This window comes from Rutidosis leptorrhynchoides, chromosome 3, assembly GCF_046630445.1.
Source record: "Rutidosis leptorrhynchoides isolate AG116_Rl617_1_P2 chromosome 3, CSIRO_AGI_Rlap_v1, whole genome shotgun sequence".
NCBI classification, from domain to species: Eukaryota; Viridiplantae; Streptophyta; class Magnoliopsida; order Asterales; family Asteraceae; genus Rutidosis; species Rutidosis leptorrhynchoides.
Window position 1 is genome coordinate 519,276,060 of NC_092335.1, and position 25,915 is coordinate 519,301,974.

The following is a 25,915-nucleotide window of genomic DNA, read 5'->3' on the forward strand; positions in this document are numbered from 1 at the left end:
TTTATTACTTAAGTAAATTTATTGATTGTACACATACTGAAGCTCATAGTATAATATTATATATTTAAAACCTTGCTAATGTTGATAAATTATGTTCGACATCATTTACATTCAATATAATCTATATAATTAAAATATCCCGTTTTAGTTATTATGAGTTATCTTTCACATAAACTAAATCACATTTGTTTACACACACTCGTTCGTGAATCGTCGGAATTGGTCAAAGAGTGGTTGCATATGTAGAATCAGTTCAAAGTTTTTAGACTCAACATTATAGATTTGCTTATCGTGTCGAAATTATATTAAGATCAAGTTTAAATTTGGTCGGAAATTCCCGGGTCATCACACGTCTTAGTTACCCGCTTTCATTATGAATTTGAGGAGAACTCTTAGATATAGTGTGGTCCATTCATTTTAATTGTTTGTATGCTTTATTGCTTGTACATTGTATATAAAGAGGATTATTGTTTTAGCCATGATAGGGAGTGTTTAGTTGTAGGTTAGTTATAGGGTTCTGGTGTTGATGTGACGGTGATGTGAAAGGTTAAGAGGATGAAAAGTTTAGCCACGATTGCTAATACTATTTGTGCAATGATCCAATGAGGCATAATTTAAACCGTAGTAAATGTTAACATGGCTGTTAAAGTTTGAATCGAAGGTAATATAATTAAGAACTCATTGAAACATTTAAATACTACTTTAACTAGTTATAACGTGAGTCTCTTTACAAAGCATCATATCTTATATGCTACGATTTTCTTAATTTGATTAAGAAACAAAAAATTCTTAGTTTTTTTACCCAAACTATATCGAATTACACGACTAACATTGTCATGGTATCATGAGTCGAATATTTGACACTCAAATTTCTCCATCAATCACTTCCTTTAAGTCGTTAACGGCGTTAATAATGCAAGATAGAGTATGGGTAGAGACATAAAAATCAATTTGGGTCCAACTCATTGACTAAGACAACATATAATTAAGGAACTCAAATCAATACAACTATGCCCATGAAATAAGTTGTACTCTGCACGTGTGCATCATTAAACTCTAAAACACGTGTGGTGTTGAATGTTTGATTGGTCCATTTCTATATTTATCTTCAATATACGTGTCAACCAACAAGAAGATAGACACTGTTATGACAATCGACAAAAGTTGTAATCAATTTCATGTAAGATTTTTAATTAGGTAGATTTATCGTTAACTAATTGTGTTTTCAAGCGTTTGTAAGTTTCATTAGGTATACATTAGCCGTTTCAGTTTTTTGTTGATTTTCAAAAGTTGGTTTGAGTATATTGGTGCATTGTTTCAAGGATTTTAGTTTTCATAGGATGGTTATGGTTGTATTTTAGAATCTAGTTCAAATATTTGTGTTCAATAAATCGACTGCAGGGTTTTGTCAAGCATACGGTGTCATTTGTAACGTGATAGAGAACAGTCCAAGGACATTCAACCCAAGCATGTCGAAGCTAATCAGTTAATTGTATTACACATCGAAAAATGTGCATATATAAGTTTATGAGAATCTCTTCTATCACCAATTGATTTTAGAGTAATGTGAAACTCATGAGCTTATATGTTTTACATATTAGTGGACCTAAATCGATCAAACAAATAGTTTCAGAGCCTGGTTATAGCCCAGATGTGTGGACGGTGATCAATATGTTGTTATCAATTCTCTATCATAACAACGCTTAAGATTTTTTTTATTTAAGTTCTTGTTTTTTCCGAAAAAACAAGAAGATAGATTTGTCATTACCAACATTAAACGTTAAAAGTCGCAAGATAGTAGTACAAACAAAGTGATCATTAAAGATAATAAGGACGACAAGTTCGTTAATTTCCTTGAAAGTAAGTTCGATAGTAATGAACGACCAACTAAGAAGAAGCAATGAAATTAGCAACTTGGAATACTAGATATTTAGGGAAAGGGAACTATAACTTGTAAATGATGCATTTTTTTGGGATATGGGAGTTCTTGTTAAACAAGGAAACATGACGTGGGACTTGGGACTAACTGATACACGAGATCAGTATGAAGTTGCCCAACTTCATATTTTAGTGGTATTTTTGAAATTTTTTATTATTAATAATGATAATGAGAAATGAGGATGTGATTCTTTGGAAACACTTGCTAGAGAAAGTTTATACGATTGCGGAAGGGAGTCAAATCACGAATATAGCGGATGTGAATTCGGAATTCGATCGGTTAAAAGTGATATGGAATAAACAAACAAGTTCCTTCCATGATAGCCATATTTAATTGGCTATCAAATCAATGAGGTATTCCGGTAAAAGAAGTGTCAAGTTATCGAAATTGTTTAAGGTATGGATCAAACTACAAATGTTGTTGGTGTTTGGGTTATATCGATTCGGTTAGATCATCTCCTTTTACATTGTTCATGGACAAATAGCATTTGGGCCTCTTTGTTCTATTGGTGAAATGTTTGTTGGGTCATGTCTTCGTCTATCCTAGAGTCCTCTCTTGATTGTTGCAACGGGTTGGGTACAAAGGCGGCGAAGTATTGGTACATGATTCGACCGGCTACGTATTGGGCGATTTGGAACGCAAGAAATGACGTTTTGTTTAATGGAAAAATCACTTATTGGGCCGGAGTGATGAACCTCGTAAAGTTTAAAGTGTTTCAATGATTAGTGGAAGCAAAGGTTGGTGCTAGTCACCAATACTACATATGGTTGGATCAACCTTGGATGCTAATGCAAAAGTGAAGATATTATTTGGCAAGTACGGTTTCAGTTATAAACAGCACATTTTTTTTTTTGAACAGCGATTAGGATCACCCAAGGGGGACTAAACCACCCGTTGCGATCATCTCCTGTTTCGACTATGCCGATGCATCGATAATAACCTCGCCCCCATCGCTGCCCGGGAGAAAACCTTGAAATTGATCCAAGGGCACGGCCAAGTAAAACCCCCTCCCCTATACCCCCCCCCCCCCCCCCCCACCCCCAAAACGATATGGGAAAGGTGTCATGGGTGGATACTTCATGCCAAGGATGAAATTGTGTTTTTAATATGTAGTCAACGGGTGTCGAACTCCTGACCTCCCCTAAAGGAGGCAGACCACCAATCGCTGGACCACATCACAACTTCGTTATAAACAGCACATATGAAGGTTTTTAGAGTGGCGCCAGGCCTTTTTAAAATTTTGTAGTGTGTCGATGTAATGGACCTAATGGCCTTTGTTATTTTGATATAGTTCACTTTTTTACACTTTTATTTAACTTTTTTACGTCATAGCCCCAAAAAAAAAAAAAACTTGACGATTTGTCCTCGCAAGGAGCAAGGTGCCTTGCGTCTTGCGTCTGGGCCATGAAATAGGTCAAAACGAGTTTGCTCCTTGCTTCCACCTGGAAGGAAGCAAGGAACAAGGCACCTTGCTCCTTGCTTTCACCTGGAAGCAAGGTCGCAAGAGGCACCTTGCGTCCTTTCTTCCACCCGGGAGCAAGGAGCAAGATGTCACCTTGCGACCTTGCTTCCACCTTGTAGAAATCTCGTTATGACCCATTTATTCCATGGTCCAGGCGCAAGGACGCAAAGCAGCTTGATTCTTGCGAGGGCAAATTGTCAAATTTTTTTTTTTTTTTTTTTTTTGGTTGTGACGCAAAAAGGTTTTAAAAAATGGGTAAAATTTGATAATCCCTATAGTTCATAACAGGTGGACAAGCCCATTGTTATTTTAGTAAGTCCACTCTGCTCCATCTTGTATTTTTCAATTTTTCATTTTATCCTTAAAAAAAACAAAGTGATCATTTACTCAAAGGGTAACATAATTTGTAAAAATGTCGACAAAGTGATCACATTTTTTTAAATCTATTTTATGTTTGTGTTACGCCCATCAGCCATCAACGTATTTTATTGGTACTATAAATATGTCGTTATAGTACCAATATAATACGTTGATGGCTGATGAGCGTAACACAAACATAAAATAGATTTTAAAAAAATGCGATCAAAATTTCGTACTTTAATCTTGCTCCTTATGTGCATTGTTGATTCTTGCTAAAGTATCGCAATTTTAAGTGAAACTCGAATGAGCTTGAATTTACAAGGGATTATCACCAAAAAACACCCATTTTTTGACCTTTTTGCGTGAAAGCTCAAAAAAAAAAAATTTTTTTTTACCAATTTGCCCTCCCAAGGAGCAAGGTGCCTTCTCCTTTGCGCCTTGCGCGTCCTTTCGACCTTGGTTCCACTTGAGAGCAAGACACCTTGCTCCTAACTCTCGGGTGGAACCAAGGTCGCAAGGTGCCTCTTGCTCCCCTTGCTTCCACCTGTGAGCAAGAAGGCACCTCCTTGCTCCTTGCTCCAGGTGGAACCAAGGTCGCAAGTGCCTCTTGCTCCTTTGCTTCCACCTGGGAGCAAGAAGGCACCTTGCTTCCAGGTGGAAACAAGGGAGCAAGAGGCACCTTGCGTCTTTGCTTCCACTTGGGAGCAAGGAGCAAGGCACATTGCTCTTTGCTCCTAGGTGAAAGCAAGGTCGCAAGGGAGCAAGACACCTTGCTCCTTGCGAGGACAAATTGACAAATTTTTTTTTTTTGGAGCTATCATACAAAAGAGGTAAAAAAAAAATGGACTTTTTGGCGATAATCCCTTTATAATATGTGAACCTAATGAAATTATATGACCATCAATTTCTAAAATCTCAATTTGGGTTTGGCTGTTTGGTCTTAAAGTAAAGAACTAATTAGTAGCCTACAAACGAGATGTAGAAGTTCCTCAAAGTGCATATGATAAACGTAACAATCTTATTGTGCAAATAGTAATTTAACAATTAACAAGGTATTAAGACCCGACATGTCAAGCATTCGACCGTGATACCGAAAAAGATTGATTTTTGTACCACGAACGAAAGCATTCTAAAAATTTAAGAAATGTAGCAAAAGCAATCAGACATGTCCGTCCATAAAATCGGTGTCTTATTTTCAAAATATCTTGCAAACATAAACACAGTAGAGAGATTCAAAACAGCATATATTGATGCCAACATCACATTTGCTTCCTTCGGATGAAAGCACTGAAATTACAATGGGCCTGGAAATACCCCATTCTCCCTCTGTTCGTTCCACTTGTCAACCTTCAATATCATCACAAAAAAAAAAAAAAAAAAAAAAAAAAAAAATTTAATAAAACCAAAACCCGGTCTCTATACAGAAGAAATAATTAACACTTGGTCAAAAATGATATTTCTCAACTATAATCATTCCAGATATTCAACCCGACAATGTCAACCCACTTATTTGAGTTACTTATCTCAAACAGGTCAAACGAGTAAAATTTTGAAAAAATGTTAGAAAACAGGGGTCAAATGGGTTTAAAAGTGTCGACCAATGTTTTGGGTCGACAAATCTAACCATACTAAATACTGTCTTTTTAGACCACTCAATTTGCCACCTCTACATTTGAACAAAAAGTTGTGGTTTTCAAACAAAATACCAATGAGAATCTGCAAATGGGCTGAGTGGGGCCCAGCATCTATGTGCATAATTAAAAGATTAATATTAAACAGGCAAAACTGACAGAAAACTCACCCATTCACCAGGGCAAAGAGAACGATAGAACTTAGCGAACTTTTCACATTCAGAAGCATCGTCACCCTTTGCCGCCACACATCTGCAGTTAATAATAAATATAACAAAAATAGTAATTTGCTCAAAGCAAAATAACATCGCTTCATAAACAGGATTTTCAGATGGTAAGAAGATAAATCAATGTATCCATGAACAAAGGGGGTTTCCCGATAACAGGAACTCAACTGTCAGTTTTCAGTTGTAACGAGATACGAATTCCAACAACAGCTTGTGAAGAGAAATAAATAGTGTATGAGCTCATTAAAGAATAAAATAGATGCATATCTGAGGCTTAGAGATTTTTATTTGATGACTATACTTTTAGCCCAAAAGTGGCGTTCAGCAGGTTGCAATCATGAAAAACAATAGGAAACTTAATTTTAATCTATGTAACATGCTTGATATATCTAACTAACTAACGGTAAAATAAGTTACTAGTTGATTCAAATACACACAGAAGACTTCAAGTGATATATAACATAGAACTATTTTTTTCTTCCCAGATCATTCTATCTCGAAATTATGATCAAAATAATACGGGCTTTATAATACAGTCATTACAATATTTGACCAAAGTCCTTGCACATGGTGGTGTGTTAACTTTTAAACTACTTCTTTACTATGTCATTATTGTCACCACCTTTTTTTTGCTTCAGATTTTTAAAACTTTCCTATTTGTTTACAGTGTACCTCAAATACCGTTTGGGATACACTATTTACAATCACTCCAGCCTGAAATATACGGAATACCAAGAAAATAGCCCAATGTGTGTGATCAGACGTACTTCAACATAATCAACATTCAAATTACAGCGATACCATGGTTTTTTCAAAGCAGATTGAGTACATATAACAGAGCTTAAAGCATAAGAAGTGATATTGTAATACCTGTGAAACTCTACATAGCGTGTGAAACAGTGTCGGCTTTGGTTTGTCGTTGGGAAACGGTAGTCACCGGGTGCAGTCTTCAATTCAATCTGAAAACAAAATAGTCATAAAACATGAAACTGAGAGTGACTTAATCCAAGGCAACTGATACAATATTAAACAGAGATGTCTAACACTAATTACTCGAATGTCTTCAGGTTCCAAACTTCGAATAATCCATCAAAGTATCGGTTAGCGACAATTATCAATAAAGAAAGATTATTTCCTGACCTCCTTTAAATTACAAAGAAAAAAATTTATTTAGAGCTCCATCCTCCTTTAAATACATATGCTACAGCTTACAACATCACAATAATGAACAATATAATTTTTTTTTCTTTGAAATTTAAGTATTAGAAAACACATTTCATATACACGATGGTGGAAATTACTATACATCAACTAGTAATTGTGCCTAGTACATATAACAATATATACAATCATTCAAAACTAAACCTAGATTCTAAAAATTTAATGCAGATATAATAAATAGTGATAAAAAAACCTAATCTCACAAATCAATAAACGATATATAATCAAATCATGAATCTTAGATCATAAAATGAAAAACAAAATGCAGATTATAATCTATTAATCCAGGAGTTTGCATAAACATATCAAAAGAAGAAAAACGGAACATTATTAATGTATAAAACTGAAACTAGAAGTACGGATATGAATTGTTACAATTGAATACCTCGGCCATGAATTTTATCTGATCGAAAAATAAAAAATAAAAAAAATAAGGTTTGATTTAAGCGTATTGAATTTGGGGAAAATTTGTGCGATTTTGACGAAAGAGACTACAATAATAATGAAGTAAAAATAAAACAAAATTAAAAATAAAATATTTTTACATTATCAGCCATTTTAATTTAATTGAGCGTACATTCTAGCCCTTTGATTTTAGTCACATTATTGGATATAAGGTTTTGGTTTGGTTAATTTATGTATAAACCAAATACTTACCGAGTTTCTTGTTCAATTTCTTGTTGTAAAAGTCGGCCTACTTAGTCGATGCGTCGTTTTTTAGGTTCTTCGTCCGATTTTTTATGAAAACGACTCAAAAGATGGTCAAAGCTAAAAATTTGTTCAACATTTGTCAAAGACGGTCAAAGTTGGTCAAAGTCGGTCAAAATTAGTCAGATTTTCGTCAAGATCTTATATGTTTTAAAAGTAGTGTTTGTTTTTATTTTTTGGGCCGCTCTTTTCTCTGTGTTCTTGCTGATTAGGTACTCGGTAAAATTAATCGAGTATGAAGTTTGATAGTTTATAAATTCAAGTTCTTATTTGAGAAATTTATGGTATACAATCAACTATTTTTGTACATATATAAATATAAATATACAATCCCTGATGCGTCCTCGACTCGGTCAACGCGTCCTTCCTAGATCTCGACCGATGCGTCCCCGAATCGCGGCATTGTTATGACATTTGCAAATAAAAATAAACGAGGAAAGTGGCCTCGTACGTTGCGACGGATAAGTTGTTATTTTTTTATATCAAAGTATACAATTTTAGATAAAGTTTTTTACCCGTAACGGCGTAACTCATCCTGAAAGAAAAAAAAAATGTTTATATATTTTTAGACATGTCAAATGTGTAATTGATGATTCTAAACCAAGAGGTCCCATTGAAACATGCGTACCTTAAATAGTTGCTTAATTTTGTATGTAGGTTGTTCCGGTCATTGTGTGGTATTTGGACTCGGTTGTTCAAAACATATGATCGGGAACAAATCAATTCTATATAACTGTGTACACAGACTGTACGGGTTGGTAATAACCAAATAGCAGCAATATTAGGTTATGATGATATCATACACAATGGTATTACTATAACTTGTGTTTCATATGTAGAAAAGGCGTAGAGCATAATCTACTACAAAAATTCACGCTTTTAAGATATTTTATCTGAAGATCTACGGACCATCTGTAAAGAAAATGTGACCTGAAGGCATGTATCCTGAATATTGAATATTGTTTTTATTATGTAAAATAACTTAATCATGTCTACAACATTTAGAAGCATATTTCTAAGTCTGTAAGGTTGCAGATAGCATAAGACATTATTTTATATTATGTCTTAGGAAAAACAATTACTCTGCAATAAAAAAGTCTGCTGCCGCATAGACATAATAAAATCTGCAAACTAGAAAACAAACGACACATTACTTTCGTCATAAACTTCTATTGAAAAGGTATAGTAAAGCAAAATTTCGAAGTTGATTTATTTATTAGAAATGTGAGAGATTTAAAATCAGTGGCGAATCCAGGATTGAAACTCAATAGGGTCTTAAAAAAATTTTCACAACTAATTATATTTGACGGGTACTTTACTGGTTGCTTACCTCCAAAAAACTATAAATCCTAAAAATATATGGGGTCCTGCAGTAAAATTTAGTGGTAAGAGAACTTTGTAAAAGAAATTTCCAGACTGGTCACAAGACCTCACTCCTCATAATGTAAATTCGCCATTGTTTAAAATGTAACTTTGAACAATAACTGTGATAGTATCTAATAAAACAAGAAAAATTATAATCATAACCTTAAGGACTATGATTAAGCATTAAATGGAGAGTTAATATTTTACATATATTTTCATGAATAAATTGACCCGCTGAAAATGAAAAATGCAGTACTTTATAAAATGATAACCTTCAAAGTTTAAACGCCATCAACTATCAACTATATAATTATAATGTATTAAAATTAGATGAAATGCAACAGTTGATAAATAAACCTTGCACCTTAGTCCTAAAATTGGATGAATTATATCAAGAAAATGGGGTTTGACTCAAAAACATATGAAACAAAAAAAATTGCTTACTAAACATGCCTAAAGAACAACATTCACATAAACAATTCAAAAGAGAATAATGCTAGTAATGCTAGATATGAAACTAAAATCAGGAACATTTTATCCAAGATTAAAAATCGAAATATTCTATAATACTTTATGAGTTGCTAACAAACAGGGTGATATCTGCATATATCACAAAATAAAGAGCGCCAAAAAAGAGAGTAAAAAAAAAGCCTAAAAATCGAAGTTAACGCCTGTTCAGTTTCTAGGGTATGAGTTGTCATATGGTGGAGGTCCTCTGGCTCTCCAATGTGCAATTCCACCAGGAACAACCGGCGGTGGATGTGGTCCGCCCTGATGAACCATTGGATGTGGTGGTCCCCATTGAGGATTAAAAATTGGGCCACCTGGTCTAGGATGAACACCATAGGCTCCAGCACCCACAAGACCCATTGGGACATGATTTCCATACCCGTCAACATAGCCACCACCACTGGCATGTATGTGAGGTGGCTGAGGTGGCTGAGGTGGCTGAGGTGGCGGTGGTGGGTATACTTCTTGGTTCATGTTGGTTCCACTGTGTATAGCTGGTGCTGCAATGAGCGTAAACATAATTAGAATTCAAGTAGAAAAAAATCATCAATATGCTTGTTCAAATTCGTACGCGTACACATTTTCCATATTGTAGATCTCAAAAATCAAGTAAATGGAAATGTTATAAACTGTAATCAGAGAAGTTGTGGAAGGTTTACGTCTGAATGCTTTTTTGTTGTTTGAGGTTGTAATAATCTGAAAATATATTGTTAGCGTTTAACGGCTTATGATACTTCAAGAATTAATACATATGACCAAAAAAGGGTGTCTTGTGATAAAATGACCTCTTGTGAAATGCGATTAAATTATCGCGTATTAGCTTATAAGCAAGGCTGCAAAATTCGCTACTCGGGAATTAATCAGTCGGGACTCTGGAAGGAGTCAGTAATCCGGGACTTAGTCGGGTTGTACTTTTATACATTTATACATTTAAATAATATATTCAAAATTGTATGTGTAAAAATAGAAGAAAACCACAAACATAATAACATAGTTGTCAAAAGTTGTTCATTCTGTTCAAGAACTCCAAAATTCTAGTTTAAATTCATGTTAGAATGTTGACCAATTTCTACTTTGACCGACTTTGATCAACAAATCCGATTTTGACCTATTAATGGATGTTGACCGATTAATTAAACGGATTTTGGAAAAACGGAACGGATTGTTCTTAAAAAGGAGTAATCGGGGATTAATCGAAAGTAATTGGGGTTTTTCAAAACAATGCTTATAAGGAACTAACAGGAAAACCAAATCATGATAAATTTATTTATCAAACAATAAAAAGAAAGAAATATATACCATTTGCCTTCTGGTCGGCCTTCAAAACCTCAGCTCGCAACCTCTCCACCTCTTTTGCCATCTCAAGAAGATCTTTCTCCATAACCTCCATTTGCGCTACTTTTTCCATATTTTTGGCTTTTTCATGCTCAAAAGTCGACCTACGCTCACCAAAAAAAAAAAAAAAAAAAAATAAAATAAAATAAAATAAAATAAAATAAAAAAAGATTAATGTATTAAACAGATTAGATTACTAGGGTTATGTACTATCTCTAATAATTGGTTTAATTGGTAAAAAAAAAGGTTGACATGTCAAAAAAGTTGAAAGACATCTATGTATGATAATGTATTAAACATGAAAGTTAACATAGTCATTATAATTAGATTATTATCAAGATTGTATATTGTATATTTATTTAATAATCACACGAGGCAAAATTCATTAAGAAAAACTAGAATTTGTAGACAAGATTGTTTAACGGTAACTCAGCCCGACCCGCACAAGACTACCCCATTTGGACCAGATACACAATAAGTATCCATATCCCAATGAACAACTGAGCCATGTTTTAAATAAAATGATAATTAGGAAAACTTAAAAGACATTAGAGCCAAGGTGTCGTTCACTAACCGTAACTTCTGGTGTTCCTGCCTCAACCTATCGAGTTCAACGTTCATTTCAGGTAATTTTTCTACATCAGCACGAACCTTATCCAGTTCTTCAGTAGCCTGTTTAACTTTATCAATGAGCTCTTTTCTAGTAGCCACTAAAGCTCTGGCCTCAGTGTGAGCTTGCTGCAGATCCTTCTTCACATTCTCGCCAGCTTTTATGTGAGGTTCCATTTTAGCCATTTTCTCCAAAAATATTCGAATTTGAACGTCACTTTCGGTCTGAATGCTTCCAATGTGGGCCCTGAGTTTTTGAATGTCTTGTTGAGTGGCAACCAAGTCTTGGCGTAAAGCCACATGAATAGCTGCAAGTCTTTGTTTGTCACTAGCAAGCCTTTCTATTTCGGCTGACCGTTGTGGCTCTATGTTTTGACCAACATGGTGTAATATCCCTTGAGGTTGGGTTGACCGGGACCCATAAGATGGTTGTCCATGCCCTCTTGAAGACATCTATCAGTCTCGTATAACCACCTAAAAATAGAAAATTTACAACGTGTCCTGCAAAATAAGGGACACGATTATAGGTAGCAGGTTGGGTAACACTGTAAGAGTGTCAACATGAGTTCGGGTTGGAATGAGTCCTTATTAGCAAAAGGTAAAGGAAGCCCTAGTTAGGTTGGGCTAAATACTTTTTTGTTCATTTCTATAACTAATTTATACTTCAACTATCAACTATATATACAAAAAGGAAAAAGAAAACTATTACAATAACAATCTGAATCTAAATATTTGTAAAAATTGATTTAGGAGGTTCTATGCATTAAAATTAGATTTTGGATTCAGAAAACAATGATTACATACAAAGCTAGACACGTCTAAACAACTGATAACCAAAGATTAATTTACATAATCTCTCACAGACACAACAAAAAGGTCCATCAACATCAGTGTACCACAACACCAATGTCGGAACTCGGAGCCAACTACAGATGGAACGAAACCAGTGACAGCGGGTAAACACTAAAAAAACCCTTATTTTTTAGTTAAAAAAATAAAAAATTTAGTGTAAACTTTTTTATTTTTAAATCCGGACGGGGCGGGCACCCCCTCCGGGTATAACTAAGTACCGCCCCTTGCACAACACTCACCTTTATAAATATATCGACCCATAAACATAAACACATAAGCAACACACAAGCATTAAAGCATATTAAGTAAAAATTTCGGTATTGAATTCATCGAAGATGTTCTAATAATGACCAACGATAGCTAAAAAAAAAAAAAAAATTAATCCAGAAAACTGTATCAGCAGCAATCAGTTTCGCTAAGTATATATACGATTCAACAGTCAATAGCAACTAATTGGTCAAAATTATGTACATAATAATGCAATACTATATCAGCATTATCATGAAAAATTAGGAATAACTGCCAACTTCACTGCATTTGTCATTTACAATTAATCAATTTCACAATCAAACAAACCGATCCCCCTAACTGCACACATGAGCAGATTGAGCTATTTAGGTATTATAATTATAATAATTATAATAATAATCAACAATCTAATTTGGGTTCAACATAGCTAGGGTTACAATTTCGAAATTAGGGTTTCAATTTAGCTACAGAGCCGAAAATTAACAAAACTATCAAACTAAACGTACGAAAAAATATTAATTTAATTTTCAGAAGATAATAAAGAAAAAATTACCTATCAAAGTAAAAAATATCGGTAAAAGGCAGCCGGAGAAAAAAAGTCGTCGTAGGGTTTCAGGTAGATGTATAATCAGTTATCGCCGGGCGATTGGAGTAACGAAACGAGCGGTGGAGCACGGTGGCAGAAAATGTTAATTGTAACGGAAAAGGAGATACAGAATTCTGTAAGCATTTTCTTTTTGTAAAATTTTTGTAACTTTCATGAGGTTTGCAAACTATGGCCGAACAGTATAACTTGTTGAATATGTAAACATAACCATATGTTGTGTTTCTATATTATTTAGGTCCGAGAAATTAAAGAAAGTAAATTAATTAATTTTTGATTATATTTATTTTACATACATAATATAAAAATAAAAAAGCAAAGATATATGTAGTAACATTGTTAGTGATGTACAAAGAATTTTTATATATGTAGTAACATTGTAAATTAGAGCTAGTGATGTACAAAGGATTTTTGAGATATACTCCATGTATTGATCATATACATAGTATTACATATGTATATTTCAATTGCTAAAAGTTAAAAGCTGAAGCTATGCGAAGTATATTCAAAATGACTGGACATATCCGCTAAAAGTTAAGTCTGCGGATTATGGCGCATTGATAAAAGACTGCGGATTGTCTTCGCTAAGTTATCGTGGACAGCAGTTAAATCCGGACACCGCGAATATTTTGAATACTATAAATAGAGAGTTTGGCCTCTCATTTATGGGTTGTTGATTCTCTGTCATTTGCCGAGACTTTGTAATTTTCACTTGTGATTTTGCCCAAGGAACTTTTACATTGTGTTAAGGTGAATCATGCTAATTAACAATCAAGACCGGGTCGGGGTGGTTGATCACTTGATTGAAAAGTGAAAGACGATCATCAGGGCCCAAAATAATCATCAAACATCCAATCCTCCATCTTTATCATTGCACTCAATCCTGAATTAAGTAACTTCTTAATATAGGATTGATCAATTTGCGCCATCCGTGGGACACGTTTCAAAATTAAACTCGGAATTTTTTGTTTTGTGCTATTGAACAATAAATTGGCTTGTTTAATTTTAATCGTGTGTTGTTTTGATGATTCACAGGTGAATACATTCATAATTTCTGACAAATTGCTTATTTTTTGAAACGATGAATGATAAAGGAATTGTTCGTGGTCTTGCTGTCAGTATGCAAGCAAATGATCAAAAAAGGGGAAGAAAGCAAAAATCGGCAAAAATGCTTCAAAATTGGCAGTCCGTGCCAATAAGTTTTCCCAAAATGCGAAGCGAAGATTTCTATGAAATGCCGATAGTAATATCGTGCAAAATCGCGCAGACAGGAATCACAATTATGAAAGTTCATGTTGATAATGGTAGTAGCGTTGACATTATTTATGAGCAATGCTTTGTTCAACTGCTAGAGAGTATTAGGGAAAATTTACAATCAACCACAGCCTCGCTGACTGGTTTTGCGGGAGAATCTTCATTGCCTATAGGGCTGTTGTCTTTAAACATTGAGCTTTTTGATGAAAATGATGCTAGTTTAGTGCGGCAGGCACAACTAGATTTCTATGTCATGCGGACTTCTTCTCGCTACAATATGTTATTAGGCAGATCTGCGTTGGGTAAATTCGGAATCGTTCCATCTACCATTCATGGCATGATTAAATTTACAACGCGTAAAGGCATTGCAATGATCAGTTCAGCGAGCGTCGTGCCTATTTGTGCGGCTGTCAATGTGAAAACTGCAGTTCAAAAAATTGTTGATGTTGCGGACAACATGGTAGCGGTTAATCCTGGCTATCATGATCAAAAAATTAAAATTGGATGCAATGTTAATGCGAATACTGATAGTGCTCCAAATGAACATATATTTAGGCGCAATATCCTTTCAATATGTAAAGCTTTTAGTTACTATTGTTCAATTTTTATGTAATAATCGTTTAAATAAATAAGTGCGAAGACAAAAGAAGAAAATGACGATTTGAAGACGCAAATGACCAACAAGCTAAAAAGTACAAAGTACAATCCAAGTGGTTCAATTTATTGATGAGAAACGCCTAAAAATGACAAGAGTACAAGCCGCGAAACGCAAAGTACAAGATATTTAAGCGTACGAAAAGGCGTTCGAAAATTCAGAACTGAGACATAAACCGAGCATCAACGTACAACTCAACGGAGCTAAAATTACAAGTCAACTATGCACAAGAATATAATATAATATATATAAAATTATATATAATTATATTATATATTATAATATTCAGCAGCCCACGTTTAACTCAATTTGGTGAGCTGGAATCCGAAGCTCCGCACTCGTGGAGCTGTAAGGCACAAAAGTACCGCACTCGCGGAGCTGTACAGTTCAAAGTGGGCCTATAAAAGCTCACGCTTTCTGCTCGATTCAGACACACCTTTTTCCAATCTATCTCTCTCAATTTATATATATATATATATATTTATATTATAATAATTTTAATTTAAGATTAATAATAAATTATGGTTTAGTTGGGTTATTGTAAGAAATGTTTTACGAGTTTTAAGTCGGAACTCTGTCTGTGTAACGCTACGCGATAAATAATCACTGTAAGCTATGTTCTTCCTTTTTAAATTAATGTATCGTAACTAAGTTATTATTATGCTTATTTGAGCCGAAGTAATAGTGATGTTAGACTAAATATTAAGATGGGGTTATTGGATTTTGTACCATAATTAAGGTTTGGACAAAAGACCGACACTTGTGAACATTGGACTATTGACTATTAATAGGTAGGGGGTATTGTCTAATCGAATGACAACTCATTGGAACCTGTCGAACCTATTTTCAAATTAGTTAATCTAATAATTATTAAAATGATTATGTATGTCCTATTTAGTGACGTTTATATGACGTCTTTTACGATCATTTAATTAATTATTCGGGTTGGGTAATTGATTATTCATTCTAATCAAGTGGGTAAATTAATATTCATATCTCATTAAAATAGGGGTGGATTACATACAAGGATAATTGGTGTAATTGTTAACAAAGTATTAGAACCTTGGATTATACGCAGTCGATAACCTGGTGTAATCATTAAACAAAGTATTAAAACCTTGTTACAGTTCGAATCCCTAATTAGTTGAAATATTTGACTTCGGGAATAAGGTTAATTTGACGAGCATTTTATAATTATGACCGATGGACTATTATGGACAAAAACCAGATAGGTATCAAATAAATACAGGACAAAGGACAATTAACTCAGATAAATAAATTAAAATCAAAACGTCAAACATCATGATTACGGAAGTTTAAATAAGCATAAAACTTTTATTTCATATTTCATCGTACCTTCATTTACTGTCATTTTAATTACTGCAATTTACTTTATCGCAATTTAAATTCTGTCATTTATATTATCGTCATTTATCTTAACGTTTTATTTAAAATTGACAAATCGGTCATTAAACGATAAAACCCCCCTTTTATAATAATAATAATAATACTATTATATTACTAATATATATATATATATATATATATATATATATATATATATATATATATATATATATATATATATATATATATATATATATATATATATATATATATATATACATACAAATATAATTGTTTAAAAATATAGCGTTAAACTTGGATAGCTCCCTGCGGAATGAACCGGACTTAATAAAAACTACACTACTTTACAATTAGGTACACTGCCTATAGTGTTGTAGCAAGGTTTAGGTATATCCACTCTATAAATAAATAAATAACTTGTGTAAAACTTGTATCATATTTCGCCGTATTTCATATTAACAATAGGTATATTTCGTACCCCTTCGCTCGCACATCAAGTTTTTGGCACCGCTGCCGGGGAACAAAAAGCGAAACGCTATATATAAAAAAAAATAGTTTTTAAGCTATTTTTGTAAAAATATATAAGTTTTTAAAAAATATAAAAACATAAAAAAGAAAAATATATATCTATATTTCTAAGTACGAAATTAAAAAGTGTAATTTTTTTTAGTTATAAAACTAATAAGTAATTTTTAAAATATAAGTTTTATTTAAATTATATTTTAAATATATTAAAATCAGAAATAGAGTTAAAAAAAAATTATGCTGAACCTGCATATTTTGGCCTGCATCAATCTGAGACTGCGTAACTCCGCACTCGCAGAGATTTTCTGGCACGTGGTACCGCACTCGCGGAGCCGTCTGACAGGTCAAACACTCAACCTGCATTTATTACGAAATTAGGGTTATAATTTAATTATTATTAATTATAATTAGGGTTTAATTAAATATTAATTAGTTCTATTTCGTTCTTATGAGCTCTTCGGGCCGGAGGTCCTTTGGGAAGCAATCTCTTTTGCGCTAGAGTAGAGGGAGGGACGACCTTATCTAGGCGCGGGTTCTATACCCGCGGGTGGAGTAGTGACTTCCTTCTAATCTAGGGTACGAGGAATGATTGTCTACACTCACCTTCCCCATACCCCACTTTCGTTGGATTGGGTATTGTTGTTGTTGTTGTTGTTGTTGTAATTAGTTTTAGTTTTAATTAAATTTGTATTTTTAAGTTTTATTTAGTTTTATTAATTATAAAATTAATACTTTTATAAAATAATAATACAAAAATAATATTTTTATAAAACTAAATAATTTTATCATTTTTTTTATTTTCTTTTTATAAATTGTATATTTTTTTATCATTTAATTCGTAATTTGTATATTTATCGTTTGTAATTAGTTTTAAACTTAGTTTGTGCCGTAGTTATTTTTATATTTCTAGTTTTTAGGTTTTGTCGTAAAATCCCTTAAGTGCTTTTTCTTTAGATTAAGATTTAGGCGCTTTAGAATTTTACGACGTCGCTTATCGCTTTAATATTTAATAGATTTTAGTGCCTTTTAAGTAATTGTCGTTTTCCGTTTAGAATTCCTTTAAGCTTTAATACCTTTAGACATAAGTTTTAATATTTAGTTTTTAGACTTTTAAGTTTCGACGCTCTACTTTCTTATTTTTATTTTTCGACTTTTTATTTTTCGACGTTTTTCGACACACTCTTTTTCTTTCTCATTTATACGCTCTAGTTTTTAGGACATAGATTTTTATTTCAAAATTTCGACGAAAAATTATTTTAAGCGGTTAAATTGATAGACATCCAAATTTTCTGGTTCGTAGTAATAGTTGAATTTGTTAGTGGCGAGTTGTGGGCTTCCGATTTAAAAGGTCCTGGCTACCTACTGCATCTATTGGCTATTCGAAACGTGGGCAAAATCAGAAAAGTCTATTAATTTGATAGCTTATATACTTTTTATCTTTTATAACTAATAGGATATTCAGTGAATGCACCGAGCAAAACGTTCACCACCTTTCATACGTTCACCACCTGTAACTCGATCAAGACATCTATCCAACATTGTCGCCGTTGATTTTTCTTTAGAATCGTCATCTAGTCGACCAAGTACTCCAATTCAAATTTCCGATAATCCATTTTTTGAACCCGACCTCACAATTGAGAATCCGGAGGATATTCAGGGACAATTCAGAGATCCTGAACCACTAATCATTCCTCCTGAACCACAGATTACTCATCCAGAGATTGTCGAGGAAAAAACCATTAAGTCAGAATCCTCTAGTGATTCAGATTCAACAAATTCAATCATGGAAAATCCGGAACCTCTAAGTATGGAAGACTGAATGAGAGCTAAATGCACTGGCCAAGGACACGCCATTATTAAGCCAGACATTAATGTGCCAGATTATGAAATCAAAGGACAAATCCTACACATGGTAACTAATCAATGCCAATATAGTGGTACGCCAAAAGAAGATCCAAACGAACATCTTCAAACCTTTAATAGGATCTGTACTCTATTTAAAATCAGAGAAGTTGAGGATGAACAGATCTATCTCATGTTATTTCCCTGGACTTTAAAGGGAGAAGCCAAAGATTGGTTAGAATCGTTACCCGAAGGAGCGATTGATACATGGGATGTTTTAGTTGAGAAATTTCTTAAAAGATTCTTTCCGGCATCTAAAGCCGTGAGACTTCAAGGAGAAATTGTTACGTTCACGCAAAAGCCAAATGAAACATTATATGAGGCGTGGACAAGATTCGAAAAGTTGTTGAGAGGATGTCCTCAGCACAGTTTAGACACTTATCAAATAGTACAAATATTCTACCAAGGTCTCGACGTCGCTACACGAAAAGACATCGACACAGCAGCTGGTGGTTCCATTATGAAGAAAACCGCAACCGAAGCTCACAAAATTATTGATAACACAGCCTCCCACTCGCATGAGTGGCATCAGGAAAAAGATATTTTTCGTTCATCTAAAGCGGCTAGAGCCGATTCCAGCCATGACTTTGATTCCGTTTCCGTAAAAATAGATGCTTTCGAGAGACGAATGGAAAAGATGAATAAAGATATTCACGCAATACGAATCAGTTGTGAGCAATGCGGTGGACCACACTTAACGAAAGATTGTCACAATGAACAAACGATGGAACAATGTGAGAATGTTTCCTACATGAACCAAAGGCCAGAAAATAATTATCAAAATAATTATCAACCGCCAAGGCCAAACTTTAATCGAAATCAAAATATTCTTTACAATCCAAATGGACCCAACAATAACTTGTACAACCAACAAGGTCCGAATAACCAACCAACTCAAAACAACACTTTCAATCAACAAAGACCTGGCTTGTATAAACCACCACAACAAACCGAAGAGAAAAAGTCAAATCTGAAAGAAATGGTACAAAAGCTAATGGAATCTCAAACACAATTTATTACATCTCAAACCCAAACAAATGAAAGGTTTGATCAGTCACTAAGAACTCAACAAGCTTCCATTTTGAATCTAGAAAAACACGTAGGTACTCTTGCTAGCTTGATGAGTAAGAGGGAACAAGGAAAGCTACCGAGTGATACTGAAGTAAATCCTCGGAATGAGAATGTTAATATGGTTTCAACGAATTCTAAAAAACCAGCATCAGAAGATGGGAAGGTTTTAGATGTGAGTAACAATGAAGAAGTTACAACACCACCACTACCCGAGTATGTAAAGCCAGTGGTGGCACCATACAAACCACCCATCCTGTTTCCAAGAAAAGGAGTTGAGTATGAGCAAGTAATAGGTAATAAAGTTTGTGAAACCTCTGGAAAGAAGAAGAAGAATAAGAAGATGCAAGAAACAAAAACCGTAGAAGTAAACCCGGTGAAGACAGTTCCACCAAAACCTCCACCCAGGTTAGGTGATCCGGGTGAATTTATTGTTCCTTGTCTACTTAGTGATTGTGTCATGTATGATGCACTAGCAGATTTAGGTGCGAGTATAAGTGTTATGCCTCTTTCATTATATAAGAGATTAGGAGTAGGTGAGTTAAGTCCAACGGAAATGAGTGTTCAACTCTTTGATCAAACCATTAGGCACCCAGTTGGAATTGCTGACAGCGTACCCGTTCAAGTAGGTAATTTAACCTTTCTATTCGAATTTATTGTCATTGACATAGAAGAGGACTCAAACATTCCTCTAATTTTAGGTCGACCATTTTTAGCATCCACCGGGGTGTTATTTGATGTAAGAAAAGGTAGAATGACACTTAGTAATAATGAAAAATCGATCACCTTTGTGAGTCAAAAGTTTAAATCTCCACCAAACAAAACCGTTGAACCAACAAAAACGATTGGTAAGAACCATGTTGTTTTAACAACTCCAACGGTAATGCTTAACAATAATAAAACACCTAAGTGTGAGGAAGATGAAGTAACACCTAATGATGACCTGATAACAAAGAACCCCGTTGTTGATACGAAATTAAATGACCCCGTTATTAATAGTTCAATGAAGAAACTTATTAAACGGATTCGCGATGCTAGAACCAAGGGGAACTTTAAGTTATGTAGCCGGTTAGTATCCAATCTATCGCCTAAATAAAAGGCAAAACTAGTTGAATTTGTAGAAATTACACAGGAATCCGACCAATGGCTTAAAGCAAAAGTCACAGATATGCAAGTTGATTATGGTCCAAGAGAAATTGACAATGAAGTTAATCACAATTTCGACACCACAGCTACCTAAGTGTGGGGAGATTCAAATGTTCTAAAAAGAAAACATTTTCTAGAGTTAGTTGTTCTGTTCTCGTGTAGTTCCGAGAATGGAATCCGATTGGTCTTTTCCGCTAGCAGACACTAAAGAACTAGTTTTCTCCCCCCATTCTAAATTTTTTGTTTTATAGGTTTTATATGAAATTTATATGCATTTTTAAATTTAAGTTTTGTGTGATTTTAAAAATAAAATTTACTTTATTTCATTAAGTTTAAAAAAATGATTTCTAAAATTTGTCGTGAGTTAAAGACTAGATCATAGAATCGAAATTGCTTTACCCGAGGACGGGGCGAAAAATTTTATTATCATTATTTTAATATTATTGATCTAAAGCATGCCAAAAAAAAAAAAAAACCCCGAAAATCTTTGCTTATTAAAACACTCGCTTTAAAATGACAATTTTTAATTATTCATTTAAATTGTTTTAATAAGTAAAGGTTTTATAAATATATATATATATATATATATATATATATATTGTATATATATGTTTGTATTTTATGTTATGTACAAATAGGGTAAAACATCGTATTTTCAAAGACTGGCATTAAGTTCAGCAAAAGCTACTAATTTTAACGACAAGACGTAAAATATCAATTGTGATATAAAACAATATGTTTGCAAATTCGATATTTTTAATCATTTTTTCTGCACTAATCACCCTCATGAATTTAAATTTTTACTGATTTCTTGCAAATGAGGGCATTGCAAGATCTCAAATGTGGGGAAGGGTTATAAATTCTCTCGGGTTTACACTTAGTTTAATTGCCAAATTTTGTGAAAATTTAAAAAATTTTCAATTAAATGAATTCAAAATCATGTTTATACATATTTATGAACGATAAAACTAGGTGATAATACCGAAATTATTGTTACCTCGGAAAGGACATAAATTAAGAAACAACCCAAAACACTTGAATTCATTTAAAATGGAATAGAAGAGAATAAAAAGGCAAAGAAAGACATATATCACATATTTTTGTACAAGATTATTGCAGGTACTTTTGCTTTGGACTAAACTAATCAGTTTTACCCGATTTACTGTAATATATTTGAAAGAAAGATGGATCTACACGATGAATCAATTCCATCATTAAAAGGAAGTAAAGTCTTCCGAAAAAGACACGCGCTTCTTGATTTAGGTCAAGAAGTTGTCGTCCAGACCAGCTGTAGGTTGACGAAGAATCTAGAAAAGTCATCTCTAAAATCAGCAGGAAATCCACGGACCTCAGCATCAAACAGGGTCGCCATGTGGTCAGACTTATTCTAACCATGAGAGGATCTGTCTCGTAAAATGGGGAGGGCGCCGTGCAAATTAGCTTGATAAGACTAATGAATCAGATCCCCAGAAAGGATAATCTCCTTAAAGATCAAAAATCAGCTTTTAAGACTGATATTACTCAATCCTTGAGATTGACCTTAAAGATTGAGAATTCAAACTCATGGAATTCAATGATATCTAAACTCGAGCTTGAACGAGAAAATATTTTGATCAAAATTAAAACCGATTTGTTTTCTGAAAACCTATTTTCAATGCGTTCATTACCATTGAACGTAAAATCCTAAGATTTCATCGGAATTCATTAGGTCACTTGAACCAAATCGGGTGTCAACCGTAAGAACGGTGGTTGCATAGCATGGTCGAAGACAGGACCTTGTACTAGACCGAAAAACTATAGGGCGATCTTTACTATTGCTCCTACAAAGGATAGTAATTGCAACCGATACGATATAGACCATAATCAAAAGCATGTCACGGGACATTGCCTTAACAGTTGCTTGTTCAACGCTTTCCTTTACAACCGGACGGTAGTTTACCGAAAGGTAATATACGGAGCAAGTATACTGGACGTGTTGCTTTCCTAATACAAGGTTAGCAAGTGGGAGACACAAAACCGCAAGTTTTGAGCTAAAATTTTCAAATCTGAAACCCACAAAATCCACAAAAGCATTTTGCAAATACCGGTGAAGGGTTATTCCGGAAAACTTATCTTGGGTAAAAGCTAGAATGAATTTTCAAAAGATCAAATATTTTCATAAAGATCCAATTTCCTTAAAGGATCTAAATTTTTATAGTCATGTGGGACTGTAAACCACATCGTTACTATCATTGTGTATACCGTCGTATCAAAATCACTGATGTATAAAGTGTGAAAATAAAAAAGTGATTCGAGTGAAGTGTGATTTTAATTTCAAGTTCTGTATTGCTTGAGGACAAGCAACGTTTAAGTGTGGGGATATTTGATAGTGCTCCAAATGAACATATATTTAGGCGCAATATCCTTCCAATATGTAAAGCTTTTAGTTACTATTGTTCTATTTTTATGTAGTAATCGTTTAAATAAATAAGTGCGAAGACAAAAGGAGAAAATGACGATTTGAAGACGCAAATGACCAAAAAGCTAAAAAGTACAAAGTACAATCCAAGTGGTTCAATTTATTGATGAGAAACGCCTAAAAATGACAAGAGTACAAGCCTCGAAATGCAAAGTACAAGATATCTAAGCGTACGAAAAGGCGTTCGAAAATTCGGAACTGAGACATAAACCGAGCATCAACGTACAACTCAACGGAGCTAAAATTACAAGTCAACTATGCACAAGAATATAATATAATATATATATAATTATATAAAATTATATATTATTATATTATATATTATAATATTCAGCAGCCCACGTTTAACTCAATTTGGTGAGCTGGAATCCGAAGCTCCGTACTCGCGGAGCTGTAAGGCATAAAAGTAGCACACTCGCGGAGCTGTACAGTTCAAAGTCGGCCTATAAAAGCTCACGCATTCTGCTCGATTCAGACACACCTTTTTCCAATCTATCTCTCTCAATTTATATATATATTTATATTATAATAATTTTAATTTAAGATTAATAATAAATTATGGTTTAGTTGGGTTATTGTAAGAAATGTTTTACGAGTTTTAAGTCGAAACTCTGTCTGTGTAACGCTACGCGATAAATAATCACTGTAAGCTATGTTCTTCCTTTTTAAATTAATGTATCGTAACTAAGTTATTATTATGCTTATTTGAGTCGAAGTAATAGTGATGTTAGACTAAATATTAAGATGGGGTTATTGGATTTTGTACCATAATTAAGGTTTGGACAAAAGACCGACACTTGTGAACATTGGACTATTGACTATTAATAGGTAGGGGGTATTGGCTAATCGAATGACAACTCATTGGAACCTGTCGAACCTATCTTCAAATTAGTTAATCTAATAATTATTAAAATGATTATGTATGTCCTATTTAGTGACATTTATACGACATCTTTTACGATCATTTAATTAATTATTCGGGTTGGGTAATTGATTATTCATTCTGATCAAGTGGGTAAATTAATATTCATATTTCATTATAACAGGGGTGGATTACATACAAGGATAATTGGTGTAATTGTTAACAAAGTACTAAAACCTTGGATTATACGCAGTTGATAACCTGGTGTAATCATTAAACAAAGTATTAAAACCTAGTTACAGTTCGAATCCCTAATTAGTTGGAATATTTGACTTCGGGAATAAGGTTAATTTGACGAGCATTTTATAATTATGACCGATGGACTATTATGGACAAAAACCAGATAGGTATCAAATAAATCCAGGACAAAGGACAATTAACTCAGATAAATAAATTAAAATCAAAACGTCAAACATCATGATTACGGAAGTTTAAATAAGCATAATACTTTTATTTCATATTTCATCGTACCTTTATTTACTGTCATTTTAAATACTGCAATTTACTTTATCGCAATTTAAATTCTGTCATTTATATTATGGTCATTTATCTTTACGCTTTATTTAAAATCGACAAACCGGTCATTAAACGGTAAAACCCCCCTTTTATAATAATAATAATACTATTATATTACTATATATATATATATATATATATATATATATATATATATATATATATATATATATATATACACACACACACACACACACAAATATAATTGTTTAAAAATATAGCGTTACACTTGGCTAGCTCCCTGCGGAACGAACCGGACTTAATAAAAACTACACTACTTTACGATTAGGTACACTGCCTATAGTGTTGTAGCAAGGTTTAGGTATATCCACTCTATAAATAAATAAATAACTTGTGTAAAACTTGTATCATATTTTGCCGTATTTCATATTAACAATAGGTATATTTCGTACCCCTTCGCTCGCACATCAAATACCAAAAAACAGATTGCGCAGTTACTCGTGCAGTATATGGATGTTTTTGCTTGGTGCGAAAATGATATGACTGGTGTTCCCCGTCATATAGCGGAACACAGACTTAATGTAAACCCTGCTTTAAAACCTGCAGTTCAGAAGCGTAGAGGCATGGCCCCGGATCGCGCTAAGTGGCTATGCGAAGAAGTAACAAAGCTGGTGGCAGCTGGTATTTTGCGTGAAGTGCAATATCAATCATGGATTACGAATCCAGTTTTGGTGAAAAAGCATGATGGCTCGTGGAGAATGTGCATTGACTTTAAAGATCTAAATAAAGCATGCCCTAAAGATAATTATCCGCTTCCAGAAATTGATTTAAAAGTGGAATCATTACATGCTTTTTTATATAAATGTTTTTTGGATGCGGCAAGGGGATATTATCAGATCCCCATGGCTAGGGAGGATGCAAATAAAACAGCTTTTCACACAGGCAAAGGCATATTTTCTTACATAATGATGCATTTTGGTTTAATCAATGCAGGTGCAACATATCAGTGATTAATTGACACTGTGTTTGAAAACTAAATTGGGCGTAATCTCGAGGCTTATGTGGATG

At 33.7% G+C, this 25,915-nt stretch overlaps 3 protein-coding genes and 1 non-coding gene across 4 annotated transcripts; 1 reads left to right on the forward strand and 3 right to left on the reverse strand.

The window, feature by feature from the left end:
- Positions 1 to 4,755: 4,755 nt before the first annotated feature.
- Positions 4,756 to 7,334, reverse strand: LOC139898310 (cytochrome c oxidase subunit 6b-3). The gene is made up of 4 exons (XM_071881039.1): positions 7,226 to 7,334; positions 6,490 to 6,578; positions 5,563 to 5,644; positions 4,756 to 5,108 (listed from the first exon to the last, which is right to left on the reverse strand). Exons 1-4 carry the CDS (start codon positions 7,232 to 7,234, stop codon positions 5,055 to 5,057), a joined length of 234 nt encoding a protein of 77 aa, XP_071737140.1. The 5' UTR covers positions 7,235 to 7,334; the 3' UTR covers positions 4,756 to 5,054.
- Positions 7,335 to 9,496: 2,162 nt separating this feature from the next.
- On the reverse strand, positions 9,497 to 13,250 carry LOC139898311 (protein FLX-like 4). The gene is made up of 4 exons (XM_071881040.1): positions 13,022 to 13,250; positions 11,333 to 11,868; positions 10,723 to 10,862; positions 9,497 to 9,923 (listed from the first exon to the last, which is right to left on the reverse strand). Exons 2-4 carry the CDS (start codon positions 11,818 to 11,820, stop codon positions 9,589 to 9,591), a joined length of 963 nt encoding a protein of 320 aa, XP_071737141.1. The 5' UTR covers positions 11,821 to 11,868; positions 13,022 to 13,250; the 3' UTR covers positions 9,497 to 9,588.
- Positions 13,251 to 14,153: 903 nt separating this feature from the next.
- Positions 14,154 to 25,857, forward strand: LOC139901876 (uncharacterized). Its single transcript, XM_071884546.1, has 2 exons — positions 14,154 to 14,837; positions 25,333 to 25,857. The coding sequence occupies exons 1-2, from the start codon at positions 14,154 to 14,156 to the stop codon at positions 25,855 to 25,857; spliced, it is 1,209 nt and encodes a 402-aa protein (XP_071740647.1).
- On the reverse strand, positions 19,042 to 19,148 carry LOC139903219 (small nucleolar RNA R71). The gene has a single exon (XR_011778057.1). It is a non-coding gene; the product is annotated as a small nucleolar RNA R71 (small nucleolar RNA).
- Positions 25,858 to 25,915: the final 58 nt, after the last annotated feature.